The sequence below is a fragment of the Anabrus simplex genome, chromosome 1, assembly GCF_040414725.1.
Source record: "Anabrus simplex isolate iqAnaSimp1 chromosome 1, ASM4041472v1, whole genome shotgun sequence".
Lineage (NCBI taxonomy): Eukaryota > Metazoa > Arthropoda > Insecta > Orthoptera > Tettigoniidae > Anabrus > Anabrus simplex.
Window position 1 is genome coordinate 1082976453 of NC_090265.1, and position 18291 is coordinate 1082994743.

At 38.0% G+C, this 18291-nt stretch overlaps 1 protein-coding gene across 1 annotated transcript in view; it reads right to left on the minus strand.

Annotated features, from left to right (window-relative positions):
• Window positions 1-704: 704 nt before the first annotated feature.
• Window positions 705-18291, minus strand: part of LOC136876245 (thioredoxin domain-containing protein) — a 74992-nt gene continuing 57405 nt past the window's right edge. The window contains exon 6 of the mRNA XM_067150031.2: window positions 705-1001. Coding sequence (XP_067006132.1) covers window positions 842-1001 — 160 coding nt within the window. The 3' untranslated portion in view covers window positions 705-841. The remainder of the gene's footprint in view (window positions 1002-18291) is intronic.

The following is an 18291-nucleotide window of genomic DNA, read 5'->3' on the forward strand; positions in this document are numbered from 1 at the left end:
TTGATCTTCATAAACACATACCAGCATTGTATGCGTTTCTTTCAGTGTCTTGCCAAGCTTAAAACAAAACTGTACATTAATCTTTTGGTCGTTCATGTTCCTGTTTGCAGTTCAGAACCAACGCACTAAACACACACTGTATCAAACAGGTCTTACACAGCACACACGATGCTCAACTGAACAACGTTGGGAGCAGGTGGTAAAAAAACCTGCTGCTACGCAAGTGCAGCGTTGTTTGTCGCCGGTGTTGCTGGATCGACCATTCTGACTTCATTCACCGAACTTCATTGTCACAGGTTGTATTCCTCTCGTATATTTTAATGATTCCAGAACAACTTGTAACTACAAAACTAACAAGTATTTAAAAGTAAATTATTAAAAAATAGTGATATTTGGTTCAATTATCTGAAAAATGGCTAACTGGTCCACAGTACACTGCTGTCCACTCTGAACAGTAATTGCATACTCTAGTTTATATAACATACAAGTATCAAATCATGTTCAAGAAAGTTTCTCTGCTGACCTTGTCAAATTGCATATCAGTAGTGTATTTTGTTGCCGAGAAAGAAAAATGTAGTGGTAATATACATTTTAATGGTTAAAGGTGTATATGTTGTACCTGGCTAAGATAGTTTATTATAGTTAAGTTGAGAGGTTGTGAAAGTTTGATTAGGGAATTAAGTTTACCTCAAAATCCACAAAAGTTCATCATGACATGTCTTTATTACGTATCATGTTAATAGCATACAAACAAGATCAGTAAAAAATATCACTCCAACATTATTAAAAATATAATTTCCACACACTTCCACTTAGACACTGTTTTTTTGGAATGTTTCACTCATTTGCTTTTCTTTGCTTTCTTTGGTTCCTGTTTCTTTTGTTTCAGTTTAGATATTACTGTATACACAGCCACTACTAAGAAGAAGAACAGAGATACTGCCTTCCAAACCACAGGATATTCTCGAAGGGTATCAGCCACCATCTGAGTAAAATCATCACTGGAATGAGAATAAAGCAGACATTATTATATACACAACTTTGGGTTGAAGTAATTTATAACAAGTCATAATACACTTGATATCTGCTGAATGAAAGCGGAGACAGTATGTCAAACATATGTGTAATGCGATGATGAAACATTCAGCAACGAGAAGACTAATCAAAGCCTAGTTCACCAAACAGCATTTATAAGGAATTATACACTCCTCTCTCATATTTACTACTCGTACTTTTCTTCAATGTTTACTAGTTAGCAATCAACTGAAACATTGGTGAGAGTACAAGACTGTGGTGATGATTGTCCAAGGGATGCAACAAAGGGATTAGAAATCCTACAGAGCTTGTTCCCAAATAGCCTTAGAAAGTTAAAGAGCCTTAAAGTATTCAAAGTCCTAATTTAAAATGCATTTCTACTTTTGCATGACCATGAATATCCTGTGCTTTCATCAAAATCTATCTTACTACTAATACTAGGCCATGAAGCTTAACATCTAAGATACTACTCTCTTTATCAGTATAGCAGTACATCACTGCATACTCACGAGGGCAGGGTAAGGATGATTGTAGCAAGTGAAGATGCAGACTGAAGGGCAGGTAAAATGTTTCAAGCCTGTGCCTACTCTGGACTAAAAATGAACTTGTGCTCAACCTTAGTCTCAGAATATACGAAAAGGAGCACAAATAGGTGAGGCAATGACCCAAAACAGCTGTGGAATATATAACAAGATATTATGGTAATAAGTCCCTCGGTAGTACACTGTACAATAGTTCTAACCGTAACTGTTGCAAAAATTACGGACTAAAGACTAGTACTGTACAAAGACAACTTAATTTTAAAGCATGGTTTCACTCTTTTTATCTCTTTCACGTTTTAACCCTATGCAAGTGTGGGGTGACATCATGATGCAAAAGCATGTTTACAGTTCTCCTCCAGGATTCACTATCCTGAGCAAGGTGGATCACATCTTGCAGGCTCTTGAGTTGGTCTGTCCATTGCGATGGTACATGTCCTGTGGGTCTTTGGCCGTTGACTTTTCTCACGATCAGCCTTTCCATTGTCTCTAGTCTCCTGGCAATACAGCATGTAATTAATTTCAGATGTTCGCAGACAAGTACGGTGACCACTATGCCACCACTCCGTTTGACTGTGATGTAATACCCAAGTATATATGCCTTTGCTGGCGGGACCTAGTGTTTAGAGTGCACTATGTCTTCTGGTATGAGCTAGAGCAATCTTGTTACTTTCATTGATCTGTCTCAGCTTTATCCTTGGCTTTGACAAAATGAAAGTGACTGAGGTATGAGTGATGCTAGTAATGCCATTCCTTCTGCAGCCAGTCCCTGCTATGAATGGTGTGAAAATATTGTTCATAGGGTCAGTTGGTGCATGCATTTCAGCGGGCTTGGTAGACTGATATGTAATAGCAACTTCTGGCTCGGTGAGGAAAGCAACGGGAAACTATCTTGCTCCTCATTTCCCTAGCACGCCTCTTCAGTGATGCCTAGGCCATCTATGACAGCTGATTGCGAAGCTGTTGAGGATCCAACCAGCCTTTGGGCTGAGGACTAAACAAACAACAAACATATGCCTTGCATTGGAATCGGGGATTCACCAATTTTTCAGAAGTTATTAGGTTGCGGACCTGACATGTTTAGGCCTAAGTGAAATTTGTTCGCCTTTTAGTGTTCTATCACCTCCACTTTGTCCGAAGCGGATTCTGTGTAATGACATCTGAGCTCATAAAAAAAAAAAAAAAAAAAAAAAACGAAAGCGTATTGACTTAAGCCCTTATACACAAGTTACTGTTGAGTGTCTCCTCTAGGTACACTGAAGCTCGGTGAAATTGTTGACCGCGGGGACTGTCCTCTACTTGTTAGATATTCTCCTCGAGACACTTTTATTGTAGGAGACTATGTTCACGAGTGCAAGAAATGAGCGTGTAGAATCCTGCAGAGAATTCCTGCTGCCATTGCAGCATTAACAAGGCATTACATTATTTTCCCCGCAATAAAAGAATGCCCGAAATCATTCATAACATATCAATTATCACATTTTCCTGGTGATGTAGGAGCCTTAGACTGCACTCCTATAAGAATAGACTATATCGAATGCTGTGATATAAAAATCCGTTATTTCATTTTATAAGCACACTCGCATAATTTTAAATTAAAACTATAACAACATTTGTCTCACATTCATCATTAATAACGCTTTTGTTGCCTCTTACTTGACATGTTTGCGTCTTAGCGGTCTCTGCTAACCATAACCGATAATAATGTCAACCATCTGTTTGTATCACAAAATACTATTTCTTCTTCTTCTTCTTAGGAATTTCTTGAGCACTGCTGAAAAGCCATTAATGTCACTACAAAAACACTATTTCAACACACCACTAGGAGCGCTATATGTAAAGAAATAAAAGACGCTCACTACCAAACACGTTCAGAAATCTCATGGAAATGTGTTCGTGAAACAGGGTACTTTAAAACGAAGTGTTAAATTAATAACAATTGTTAGTTAACATTTGTTAAGTAAAATTTAACAAAGAGTTGAAGAAACTGGGCCTGAGTGCTTAACATTCTCCAGTCTTTTGATATTTTATTTAGAACAGAATCTGAAGATGTTGGCAGCTGCACTGTTTAATAACTGTGGGATATATCCTATTCACATTCTCTCACCAGACATCTATAGAATTACGCACGACAGTCAATTGTGTCACCCATAAGTGATTCGAGTGCAGTTTGCCAACACAAAATAAAGTGCAGTGAGACTATTTTATAATGTTTCCACAGACCTTACTTGGTTTCAAGCAAAGCAATACCTTGTAAAACAATAATTTACTTAGTATGGCTACTTGATTCCAATGCTGCAATTGGTTCAGCAGAGGAATTCCAAAATGCTTGAAACATCACACCAAGACATGATCATTGCTTGATTGCAGACTATTTTTATACAAACTGCTAAAAGTAACTGGTTTATAGTTCACTGAAATGAGAAACTTTTATTTTATCAAACAAATAATTTTAGGCTGAGATTTTTCTTTCCAAACCTTCAACAGCTCTGATACACAAACCAAAACAACACTGTTTTCCTTCTGTAAATTTTCTCAGTGTGTTTCCTAGGTGCCTCCATTTGGAACTGACTGACATATTACTGCTTTCAATGAAGATTTTACATTTACTGCACTTTCACACACTTGGCATGCAAGTTATGCAGTAAAGAGTCTAGGTGAAAAGATTGTAATTGTAATTGTAATAATAATAATAATAATAATAATAATAATAATAATAATAATAATAAGAATAATAAGAATAATAACAACAACAACAACAACAACACCACCAACAGCATTATTGATTTTACATCCTACTACTTACTTTTACGGTTTTTGGAGACGCTGAGGTGCTGGAATTTTGTTCCAAAAGAGTTATTCTTTAAAATGCCAGTAAATCTACTGACATTAGGCTGATATAATTCAGCTCCTTCAAATACCACCGGACTGAGCCAGATTGAACCCGCCAACTTGAGTTCAGAAGGCTAGCGCTCTATCATCCAAACTACTCGGTTCTTTCCAATTCTTATGCAGATTTACTATTGCATAATCATCACTGACTCGAGTTTTCACATTTCTTCTTCTTCCTGGCCTTTCCCCAATCATATGGGGTAAGCATTTTGTATGAATTTAGCCCAGTTTCATGGCCAGATGCGTTTCCCGACAACAACGTGTATTAAGACAAACACAAACACCCAGCCCCCAAGCTACAGGAATTAGCTATAGGCTCCGTGCGCTGATGGGAGAAATACACCGCTGCGAGTGGCGAACATAGCAAGTTAATGCGTTCCACCGCGCACATATCCGCTGTCGTCTCACCGCAGGCTGTCATGGCCGACTAAATAATAAGTGGGATTTCAGAGTATTTTACACAACAATTGGCCACATTATTCCAAACTTGCAGAAAGTGGTCATGTAATAAATTTACAAGAAAAACAGTTCACAAGAAATAGCAACAGAGCAATAACTGAAATGTAATCAGAAAGAAACATTGATTCCCTAGATATCCTACCATTTCACGATAGAGGCAATGTAGTAATTTATGTATTAGTAGTGGTGATAACATGATAAGTGTTCACATAAACATTGAACAATGTAGATAGCCGCCGTGATGGATCACACTGGCGTGAATAGTAGAACCTTGTGTTCCTGTATATTCTCTATCCCAAGTTTTGTTTTGTTGTTGACACAGTATATTAATATATCATCCTTCATGGTTTGGGCTTTACTCAATAAAACAACTACTAGTGCCTGGGTATAATGCAAAAGCAGAACCAAATGAATGAATGAATGAATGAATGAATAAATAAATAAATAAATAAATTAAATAAATAAATAAATAAATAAATAAATAAATAAATAAATAAATCCCTGGTCTATTTCTAATACAATATCATGTTAGCGTAGGTTAATGCTGCTAGGGAGGAAATTAATTCTAAATTTTAATTAATTTTAAACATAACAATGTTTTCTAAGGAAGGCCTTGGTAACAATCATTATTTCATGAAGGCAAATAATTGTTTCCATGAAATGTAACCAGCTGTTTATGCATTTTGCTCAGAACAAGTCACCTCGCGTACTGATCGACCGTGTGAATGGTCTCGACCTCGCATCTCAAACGTACGGAAAGAGAAAGAGAACTACAACAGAACTTTTTCTGATAAAAAGGCTCAGGCTTAATGTTGGACTGACTGAAGTTCCTCATATTGACACTGCATGTACACTATCAAAAAATATGCATGAGAAGAAAAGTTCAGAATCACCTAAAGTTGCCTATAAGCGATTATTTATACTATGTGTCTGTATTTATAATATGATCAAGTCCACCTCTGTAATATAATGCTTGGCACTACTAGCTGCCTTCCGTGAGGGCCCGGACTTGAATCTTGAGTGCCAGAAACTGTGCATGCAGCTCATTTCCGTTAGGGGTGTGCTTGAAAAGAAATGCACCACCTCGGGACGAGGGCATGAATTTACAGATGTAAAATATGGTACTTCTGTGAGCTATTGACATTGCATAATGGAGGCCCATTTATGTAATCATATTTGTCTACTGCCTTTCCAAATCCATTTCGTTAGGTTGTAACAGAATACTATACAATTTTCACACTTTGGTCTGTAGTACAGTATATTATTATTATTATTATACTGGCTATAATTAAGACTATGGCAATACAATACAATACAATACAATACAATACACTTATCGTGTCGTGAAATATTGCTATTACCGTTCAGTACGATCCCATTTTTCCTAACCCTGAAAATGTTGTTTGTCATCCCTTGTGAAAGGAACGCGAGTTCCAATTCGTATAATGGGCCGATGACGTTCGATGTTAGGCCCTTTTAAACAAGCATTGATGTAGCCACAAAGACGCACACAAAATGCTGTCACTTGCGTACATGGATTCTATGTGCAATTATTTACAGGTTATACATTAACCACACAAATCAACAAACCATAATCTTTAATAACCGCCTATCACAAAGCATATGAAGGATGCAACCTTGAAACAGTTGACTGCTTACATTAGCATGTCAGCCTAAACACAACATGTGTTCACAAAAACAGCTCCAGCTAACCAATAACTCCACCATCAAGACCGCTTCCTTATATGTTGCCTGGCCAGGCTTCTAGAAGGATATGTCACAACATATCTTCTAGTAAATTTTAGAGTGCTCAATACATAGTTACAATGGAAGGAAGTTTCTATATAGCTCTCGTCTTACCTAGTGTTATTCTGGATATTAAAATGCGTTGCATAATACTGCAGTGGATTACACATCATATATATATACATATAAAGGTAATAATAAATTATATACTATTAATTACAGGTTCTTACATTAACTAAACTCTATATATACACACAGCAAGTTTCATGATATAACCTCATAAACAACGCGATCGTATCGTCTGCACATATTACTAATACTAAATGGATGTAAACACTTCATAGCCATAAATAATAATAATAATAATAATAATAATAATAATAATAATAATAATAATAATAATAATTTGAGCTTGATATTGGCATTATTTACCCATGGGTTAAAGAATATTGTTTTCAAGTTATATCAGTTTATCACACTTGCGTCAGCATCATCATCAATTCTGGTAACAGCTCGGATCAAGTGTCCAGAAATTTCAATCCCATCAACGATAAATTCTCGATCAAGCGTTTTCAATAAACTTCATCTCACGAAAGGATGACTAAGGCATACTTATGGATCTTGGCGTTAACGCCCCGTCATTGCAATAATTAGAGCAAGTACTGTACTGGAAAAGCGATTGGTGGTGAACTTGCATATGTAACCATCTTAGCATCGCATTTGGGTAGTATTGTTTAGAGAATCTCAGAAATCATAAAGCTGAGAGTGGCCACAATTGTAAGTAGACACAGCGCATTTCGACAGCTCTACTTGAAGACGGAATGAGTTTCGTCAAATATTCACACTTATAAAGCGTCCACATTATGTCCAGGGTTAGATGTTTACATTTTTCGATTGTATTGCCAAACAGGTTTTCTGCACTTTCCTCAGGGCACTGTATAGTCACTGTGCTTTCAGGCAGGTATCGAAACTGTTCCTTCTTAACACAAATCTAGTATATTATCGTATATGATTATGTTGTGGAGACCAGAACAGATGTTGCACCTTACATACAAAAAGCCATGGGAGGTCTTGGGATTGCCTGTTACTGTTTCGGTCCTAATATAAGACTTGGAACTTTACGTTTTCATGTTAAGATGTAAAAAACCGCAGTTGTTTTATTTGCGCATGTTACATTTAAATGGTCTGTATAATTTCCAACTCATACTAACTTGCAGCGAGCGTGCTTTCCATCTGAGCTCAAGGTCATGAATAACCGTAATTTCTGAAGTTTTGATTATCTATTTTTTTTTCTCTTTCCAACTTGATATTATTAGTGATGGGCAGAACTGAAAATAATTCATTCGAGAAATTTTGAGAATCGATATTTACATTTGAAACCATGTTCTCGAGTTCAACATAACCTTTAAGAGTCGATGTAGGCCTAATTTACTTGGTACAAGATTTCTAGAAACTGACTATGAACAGTATACCGTATTACATTACAATGGAAGATTAAGAAAAGAAGGGATTTCGCCATCATATTGGGTGGTTTTGTACCTAAAGTGCTTTATTTTATTAGATGAGAGAATTAAAAACTACTTGTGGTCGATTGTCGTTTGGCTTGGCGTTATTACATTTTTCAAAGAGTTTGGCTAATCAAAGTTGCTGAATTGAAATAAGTTTTCACGGGAAAATGACGAAGTTTCCCCTGTAACACCAAACATAAAGTACTGAGATTGTGAAATTGCGTACCGGTAATTAATGTTTGATGCCGGTTTCGCGGTCTAACTTGCCTGCCTCTCATCCGGAAGGCCCGAGTTCGATATTCTGCCAGGTCAGGCATTTTTACCTGGATATAAGGGCTGGTTCCAGGTCCACTCAACGTATGTGATTACCTTTAATTGAGAAGCTATCTAATGGTGAGATGGCGACCCCAGTCTAGAGAGACAGGAATAATGGCCGAGAGGATTCGTTACACTGACCATGCGTCGCCTGTAATTTGCAGGCCTTCGGGCTGAGTAGCGGTCGCTTGGCAGGCAAGGCCCATTGGGGCTGTAGTTTGGTTTGGGAGTGTTTGTAAGATTATAATTATATGTATTTCATTTTTGTGATGTTTAGCCAAATTGTAGATGGTTTGGTTCATTCATTTCTGGATTTTCCATTTTCCCGTGTTGTATGTTTTATTTTCGGGGCCCCTCCAAAAACGGAGAATCAAGGTTCCACTGTACTGTATATATGTGGAATTTGAATGAATTTGTCACAAAAGGTAGGATGGTTTCAGGAATCAATAATTTTATTGGTATTATGCCCTACTAACTACTTTTATGGTTTTTGGAGAGTGTAAGGTGTCGGAACCTGTACTGCAGGAGTTCTTTTTCTTGCCAATAAATCTTTAAATAACAATGGACTGAGCTGGGACTGAACCCGCTGTCAGAAAGTAAACGTTGTGCCGTCTGAGCTACCCAGCCCGGCTTTGGGGATTCCATAAGACGAAAAGGAAAGGAAAGAACAATCTTTATTGTAAATTCACATTTTTCTTACCAGCAGAGACTCTGGGTGTTTAACATGAAGTATTATCTATAATGAAATTAATTCAAACAGAATATGTCCGACCAACAAAAAATGACCAATTTTAAGCCTTAGACAAGGTCTACTCAAACAAGGTAGAAGTTACATACTATGCTCCATTGCATAAAAAATGTTCAGCCAGTATTTGGCAAGATCATTAGTTTCAATATTGGATAAAAAATGGAAATATCCTCCATGCTGTTCTTTGCCCATCATAACCAATGAAATTCATTGGTGCACACCTCAAATGTTATGTTAGCTGTCATCTGTCTTAACAAAATATAGCTAAACATGAGCATGACTGGTCCATAGATGAGAATATAGCTTTTTATGGAAATGAAATATTTCTTAGAGCAGAGTGACACGCCGCTGTAGGAGAAAATGTAGCTTTTTTATTATTTTTATTTTTACAATTTGCTTTACGTTGCACTGACAAAAATAGGTCTTACGGCAATGATGGGATAGGAAAGGCCTAGGAGTAGGAAGGAAGTGGCCATGTTCTTAAGGTATAGCCTCAGCATTTCACTGGTGTGAAAATGGGAAACCATGGAAAACCATCTTCAGGGCTGCCGACAGTGGGGTTCGAATCCGCTGTCTCCCGGATGCAAGCACAGCTAACTTGCCTGGTAAATGTAGCTTTGATTATAATGTCATCATTAAGTTGAGTGTACTCTAAATAGAAGCAGCAAAGGGTAGAAGAAACTACAGCAGTCTGTAACCGAGTGAGTTGGCTGTGAAACAAGAGCCAGGTAGATGTGGGCTTGCATTGTGAAGATTGTCCGTTCAAACCCCACCCTCGCAGCCCTAAAGATGGTTTTCTGTAGTGTCCCCCATTTTTATACCAGGCAAGTACTGAGGCTGTATCCAAGGCCGTAGTCACTTCCTTCCCATTCACTGCCTACCACATTGTTGCTGAAAATCTAACTTAAGTCAGTGTGATAAAAAACAGACACAACCTATTTACTTGGCAGTAAATGAAATAGAACATGATCCCTCCTGGTGATACATGTGACAGCCCTCTGACAATTTGAACAAGTTATTCTGATATGGATTTAGTCAACTGGACCAGGGAAAATTATCCCAAGAAAAATACACGGACTGACAGAGCAAATGCAACACCAAGAAGGAGTGGTCAGAACTTTATGCCAATTGCAGGGTAGACTGACGTCAGTGAGGTATGCTCATGATGTGAAATGCGCCGCTGTGCTGCGCACGTAGCGAACGATAACTGGGACACGGCGTTGGCGAATGGCCCACTTCGTACCGTGATTTCTCAGCCGACAGTCATTGTAGAACGTGTTGTCGTGTGCCACAGGACACGTGTATAGCTAAGAATGCCAGGCTGCCGTCAACGGAGGCATTTCCAGCAGACAGACGACTTTACGAGGGGTATGGTGATCGGGCTGAGAAGGGCAGGTTGGTCGCTTCGTCAAATCGCAGCCGATACCCATAGGGATGTGTCCACGGTGCAGCGCCTGTGGCGAAGATGGTTGGCGCAGGGACATGTGGCACGTGCGAGGGGTCCAGGCGCAGCCCGAGTGACGTCAGCACGCGAGGATCGGCACATCCGCCGCCAAGCGGTGGCAGCCCCGCACGCCACGTCAACCGCCATTCTTCAGCATGTGCAAGACACCCTGGCTGTTCCAATATCGACCAGAACAATTTCCCGTCGATTGGTTGAAGGAGGCCTGCACTCCCGGCGTCCGCTCAGAAGACTACCATTGACTCCACAGCATAGACGTGCACGCCTGGCATGGTGCCGGGCTAGAGCGACTTGGATGAGGGAATGGCGGAACGTCGTGTTCTCCGATGAGTCACGCTTCTGTTCTGTCAGTGATAGTCACCGCAGACGAGTGTGGCGTCGGCTTGGAGAAAGGTCAAATCCGGCAGTAACTGTGGAGCGCCCTACCGCTAGACAACGCAGCATCATGGTTTGGAGCGCTATTGCGTATGATTCCACGTCACCTCTAGTGCGTATTCAAGGCACGTTAAATGCCCACCGCTACGTGCAGCATGTGCTGCGGCCGGTGGCACTCCCGTACCTTCAGGGGCTGCCCAATGCTCTGTTTCAGCAGGATAATGCCCGCCCACACACTGCTCGCATCTCCCAACAGGCTCTACGAGGTGTACAGATGCTTCCGTGGCCAGCGTACTCTCCGGATCTCTCACCAATCGAACACGTGTGGGATCTCATTGGACGCCGTTTGCAAACTCTGCCCCAGCCTCGTACGGACGACCAACTGTGGCAAATGGTTGACAGAGAATGGAGAACCATCCCTCAGGACACCATCCGCACTCTTATTGACTCTGTACCTCGACGTGTTTCTGCGTGCATCGCCGCTCGCGGTGGTCCTACATCCTACTGAGTCGATGCCGTGCGCATTGTGTAACCTGCATATCGGTTTGAAATAAACATCAATTATTCTTCCGTGCCGACTCTGTTTTTTCCCCAACTTTCATCCCTTTCGAACCACTCCTCCTTGGTGTTGCATTTGCTCTGTCAGTCAGTGTAAAATATATTGGTTGTCAAGAATTGTAGTCATGGTGACAAGCACTAGATTACCCCTTGTGTCACTCTCAAGAAACAAGCCTCGTACATTATCTCTTGAAAAACAAAATCGCATTTTAAACTGTACTCCTGATACATTTCAAATTAATTGCTGTGATCTTGCAACAGACAACCTACAGGAGGCTATTGAACTAAGCTTTCTCCCTGGAATTCTCAATAAAATAATACAAATTATATGTTTCAAGGTACAGTAGGCGTTTGTTATAGCAAGAAATCATAACGGCCAAAAAATTACTCGCTATACTGGATTGTCGTTATATCAGATTTTTCGTAAAAGTTGGGACAAACCCCATATACATTAAAATCAGTATGAAATGGCAATCAGTTTGTTCAAAACTTGCGTTTTCGCAGACGACATCCACACTATGGCTTACTAGTTCGTTATTTTTCAAAATCCGATACTACGTGCAAGTTTGTGTTTAATTTCATTCTGAAAAAAATTATAGTACCTATCACTCTAGAAGCCTCTGTGGCAAACGTTTCAGTTTTCTTCATCAAACAGCATCACCTAACCTAACCACATATGTATCATGAAAACATATTTCAAGGCATGACAACCTTCTTGCTATAAATTTACATGGGAATAGCCTTTGCGAAATTTAACTAGACGCAAGGAAATATAAATTATCCTCTGAAATCAGTTATGAACTCTGCCATATCTTGAGGTTAATCACATTCTTACTTATTTCAGTATATAACATTAAAATTCAGCGACCGTTTATTTCAAACAAGTTAACAACTGTTATCTGCCATGTTGTTTACGCATTTATTACTGAAACATGTTATTCTGTTTCATTTTGAATTTTCTTTTAGAGAACAGCAGTCAATGGGTATTACTAATCAACTCGGACATTGCCTTTGATTTACAATGTTGAATAAGGATAAAGGGTTTCCACCTGTTCAATACATTGACATAGTGACTTAATTAAAATATCACATTTTTAATATTATCATCATCATTATGGTACCGGCTTCGGCATCTCCCATGCCATCAACAACCAATGAGAATTTTTGTAAGGTATTATAAGTGACTAGCAAGATACCCGTGCTTTGCTACGGTATTATACTGAAATTTATAATTGAGTGCTTAACCGTTTTATATATAATCAGCCGAAATTCGCAATCTGACTCGTTTTCTGAGAGATTATGGCAAAGCTCCTCCCATTTTCAATCTTTCTTTCTAGCAATCGATTTCGTACTTCCCGGGCTATGTCCAGGTATTCCACCCAGTCAGTTGGGTCCCTATATCTTTGCCATCTTTTCCTATAATCATTTTAAATATGGATCAAATCCTTGAGGAGATCCAGCGTGGTGTCATCTTGGGTGCCTTGGCGGTCCTGAACCCGCGGCCGGACTGCATTCGTAGTCATTACCTGTCCAGGACCCGTTTCCATCCCGGTCCGCGCATTTTGACGACGGTCCAGAACATTATTATAATAATAATTGTTCTGTACCCCACAGCAAGATGCAAGACCACTACTTGGCGATAAATTACATCTGCTGCCATTGTCATTGTTGAAAATGTGACCGGCACCATTGTCGCGCGTAGGCAAGTACGCGGGACTTCTGGCGATACGAATGACATACTTCCGTTAATTACTGATCTTATTACAGAGGTGAACAATTGCACGGTCAATCTCATTCCTATCGTTTATTTCAAATGTGTTGAAATTTTTATATATGCCAGGAGAATCTACTGTAATCTAAGAACGTTCTCCAAAGGAAAATATGTTTCTTGAAAACGAACCCAGGAAAGATTAAGAATGATCGGTTTATGATCAGAATGAGTATATTGAAAATCCACAGCCTGTTTCCAGTCATTCGACCGCATCAGGAATGGAATGAATAAAGCCCCCATCTAGCGGCGATGATAGGAATTGTGCCAGCTGCCGAAGCCTGTCGCACTCCTCTGGGGCAATGATTAATGAGTGACAAATGAAATGAAATGATATAGGAGTGTGTTGCTGGAATGAATGATGACGGGGAAAACCGCAGTACACTGAGAAAAACCTGTTGCGCCTCTGCTTTTTCCAGCACAAATCTCACATGGAGTGACCAGGATTGAACCGCGGAACCCTGCGGTGAGAGGCTGGCGTGCTACTGCCTGAGTCACTGAGGCTCCTTTTAAGTACATTATGAACAGTAAAATCAAATGGTGCCAAATCTTTTTGACCCCACCACCGTTAAGTTGATTTACCCAACCCCCCCCCACCCCCCGCCAAAAAAAAGAAGGCGTGTTTTTCTATGTTTAAAGGAGATTCCAAATACCAATAATCACATCTGTTACCTTCAGTTTTGAGATAGTATCCCCATAAAAATAATTAAATTTTTTTCACCTCCTTTCACACTCACCCCCTTAAGTGAAATTTCCGGCAAAAAATACTTGTTTCTTTAATAGTAAAGGATCTTTTAAATACCAATTATCACAACTCTAAAATCTTCAGTTTTTGAGATATGTGTCCTCATGTTAGGCAATCAACTCATTTTCACTCCCGCTCCCCAAGATGACCCCCCCCCCCCAAACGCGTTTTTCTTTGTTTATAAAGGAGATCTAAATACCAATTTTTACGTCTGTAACAACTTTAGTCTTTGTTAGATGTAAGTATCCTCATACAATTAATTCAATACATTTTTCAATACTTTCACACCCATCCTTCATTTGATTTTCCGAGAATACGTGTTTATTTACTTTTAAAGTGGATTCCAAATACCAAATTTCACGTCTGTAACATCTTCAGTTTTTGAGATATCAGTATCCTAATTAAAAGAATTCAACCCCATTTTCAGTCACTTTTACCCCCACCCCACCCAAGTGTTTTTTACCCCGAAAACTAAAAGTACATGTTACATTACTTTTAATAGAGATAAAAAACCATTTTTCACTTCTGTTAACATGTTAAGTTTTTTGAGATATACTGTAGAAATTCTCATTTTAAAATTTCACCCCCTTTTTTGTTCCCCTTAAGTCGAGTTTCCAAAAACAATCACCTATGTTTCTTTACTTTAACAGGAGATTCCAAAAACCAGTTTTTACGTCTGTAACGTTTTAAGTTTCTGAGATGTACTGTTGATGTAATCTTTCTAAAAATTTACCCCATATTTTCACCCCTCCTTTAACTCTGATTAATTGGATTTTCCAAAAACAAAAGAATGCACATTTTTTTAATTTTAAAGGAGATCCAATATACCAATTTTCAGGTCTGTAATACCTTCAGTTTCTGAGATATACGTATCCTCATTAAAGGCATTCAACCCCTTATTCACACTTTTTCACCCCTTCTGTTGGGATTCACAGGAAACAAAAAATACCCGTTCCTTTATATTTAAAGGAGACTCTAAACATCAATTTTTACATCTGCAAACTTTTAAAGTTATGTGATACAGATGAACTAATTTTAAAAATCCACCCCCCTCGCTTTCACCTTCCCCCACTATTTGGATTTTCCAATAAAAGTACGTTTCCTTATTTTTTAAAGAGATCCCAAATACCAATTTTCAGGTCTGTAATATCTTCAGTTTCTGAGATTTATCCTCATTAAAGGCATTCAACACCTTTGTACCTCTTTTCACCCCTCCTATTGGGATTTTCCGAAAATAAAACAATACGTGTTTAATTTTAAAAGGAGATTCTAAATACCAAATTTTACATCTGTAAACTTTTAAAGTTTTGAGATATAGATTAAACCCATTTTAAAAATTCACCCCCCCCCCTTTTAACTCCCCATTATTCGGATTTTCCAAAAACAAAAAAATACGTGTTTCTTTATTTGTAAAGGAGATCCTAAATGCCAATTTTCAGGCCTGTAATATCTTCAGTTTCTGAAATATAAGTATCCTCATTAAAGGCATTCACCCTTTTTGCACTCCTCCTATTGGGATTTTTCAAAAACAAAAAAATACATGTTTATTTTTAAAGGAGATTCTAAATGCCAATTTTTATATCTGTAAACATTTAAAGTTTTGAGATATAGATACTCATTTTAAAAATTCACCCCCCTTTTAACCCCCTTAGCGACGGAATATCCAAAAATCTTCTCTTGGTGAGCACCTACGTCATAATATAAATGTATCCTCAAAATTTCATTTCCTTATGTCCAGTAGTTTTATCTCGGCGATGATGAATCAGTCAGTCAGTCAGTCAGTCAGTCAGTCAGTCAGTCAGTCAGTCAGTCAGTCAGTCAGGACATGTTCCTTTATATACACACACATATATATATATATATATACATACATACACATTAAAATATGTGTGATTAAAATACAAAGACCGCTTAATCTTTTAAGATGTTAGACACGTCATAAAATACAACACTTTCTTGTATGTCAAAAAGATTTTTTACAAATAAATAGCCTTGAATAACACAAGGTGTTCCTATTAAAATTTTAGTTAGGATTGTCCAACCCTTTTGATAGATCAGGTGTTTACAGATTTCACTGCAACGACTGCTCCAGTGTTTACATCAGACAAACAGGGAGATCATTTAATATTAGATACAACGAGCATGTCAATGCAATTAGGTACAGGAGATTTTCAGCAATAGGTCAACATATACAAGAATATCAACATAATTTTCACAGCATTAATAATGATTTGGACATCAATGAAACAATGAACAAAGGTCTGCTATTAGACTTGACGGAGCAATGTTTTATCACATTAGATCAGTATTACAATCCTAACTACAATCTCAATGATCTGTCCGAGAAACCCATAATTTTATTTGATACACTTATTTCGGTGTTAAATCAATTAAAAATACCTAAAAATCAATTAGTCCATAAAACGACAAGCAATACGCTAGCTTACTACCCCCACAAGAATCCACGCCCTCCTGACCTACATTCTTCCGTCACTGCAATTTCCCCTCTCCCTACCCAACCCGCCCCGCCTAACAGCTGATGCAGGCAGGCTGCGGCTTGACACTTTGCATTCCAGCTCCTCACATACACCATGCCTGGCCACTTTGGGTTTAGAGGTGAGTTTCATACCTCAATATTCTTTTCCTTTCAAAAGTGCCTTCTCTAAATTCAGAAATCCAACGTAAAATTCACAATTCGTTCTCTATTTTTAGGTCTGTGTTGGGTCGAGATCGATATTAACTTGCCAAAATCCACTTGAAATTGAAATTTTCAAGATCTCAACTACCAACGCATGGCCTCAACCTTAAAACAATTTTTGAACAACACAAAAATGCAGAGTTCAAGCTTCAATCATATGAAATGTTTTATAATAGCTACACAAAGACTGTGACATTCTAACAGAAAAAATCTGTATATCATAGAAATTTCAGGAATACATACTAGGTGGACTAATTCATATAAATATGAACAATGATTAAATGCCCTAATCACATAAACAAAAGGAACAATGTTCTAGACAGTGTATAAAGACTGAAGATAAAATTTTAAAAGGAACACCTTATATTATTCAAGGCTATTCACTTATACTTTAGTTTTAAAAAATCTTTTTGACACACAAGAAAGTGTTGTATTTTATGACGTGTCTAACATCTTAAAAGATTAAGCGGTCTTTGTATTTTAATCACACATATTTTAATTTATATATATAAAATTGTATAATTTCAGAACACTAGATAGCATTCTCTGTATATGTTTCTATACTGCATAAATATTTCATGTAATCACTTATAATACCTTGCAAAATTTCTTATTGGCTGATGATGGCATGGGAGATGCCAAAACCGGTACCATAATGATAATAAAAATGTGATATTTTAATTAACTCACTATGTCAATGTATTGAAGAGGTGGAAATCCTTTATCCTTATTCAACATTGTAAATTTTGATTCAATACGGACCATAATGAAATTCTTAACACTAAATTGCCTTTGATTGTCGACGAGAGCTTGCAAGTGTACATAGCGAGAAAACGATATGGTACCAAAGATGATGTGTGAATAGTTTCATTTTTCCGTATTGATGGTTTTTGACTCTCAATTACAGAGTTTTTCTGATGTTCCCCCCCCCCCCCCCAAATCAATACTATTTAAGTTATAAAATAAATTTATTGATATCTAAATTACAATACTAGTTTCAGTCAATGGATCATCCTCAGTTGTTTACATTAACAATCTAAATAGTACACACAATCATTAAAAAAACACTTCTTGAGCTTGTCAAATTACGTCTTAAAATCTAATAACCATCCATATTTCTGTTGATTTAAAACACTATTCTTGAATTTTATAAATTCGCTGTCTTAAAATCTAGTGAACTATTAGCATAGCGTATCGAAGAGGAAGAGCGACATCTTCTCCGTTCGCCCGTAAGAGAGCTCAAGAGGTTGGTGGGACACCCGCTTGGTGGCAGCACAGGCAATTGCAATGTCAACAGAGACCCTTGGCCATTAGCCTGTGTTATATTTGCCTTCAGATGTAGTAATTTTTATTGCTCATTATTGTCGCTGTCAGAGATGTTTCGACAGATTGCATTATTAGTGTATTCACGATTGAGTTGTGTGAGAAGTGTTATGTTTTAAA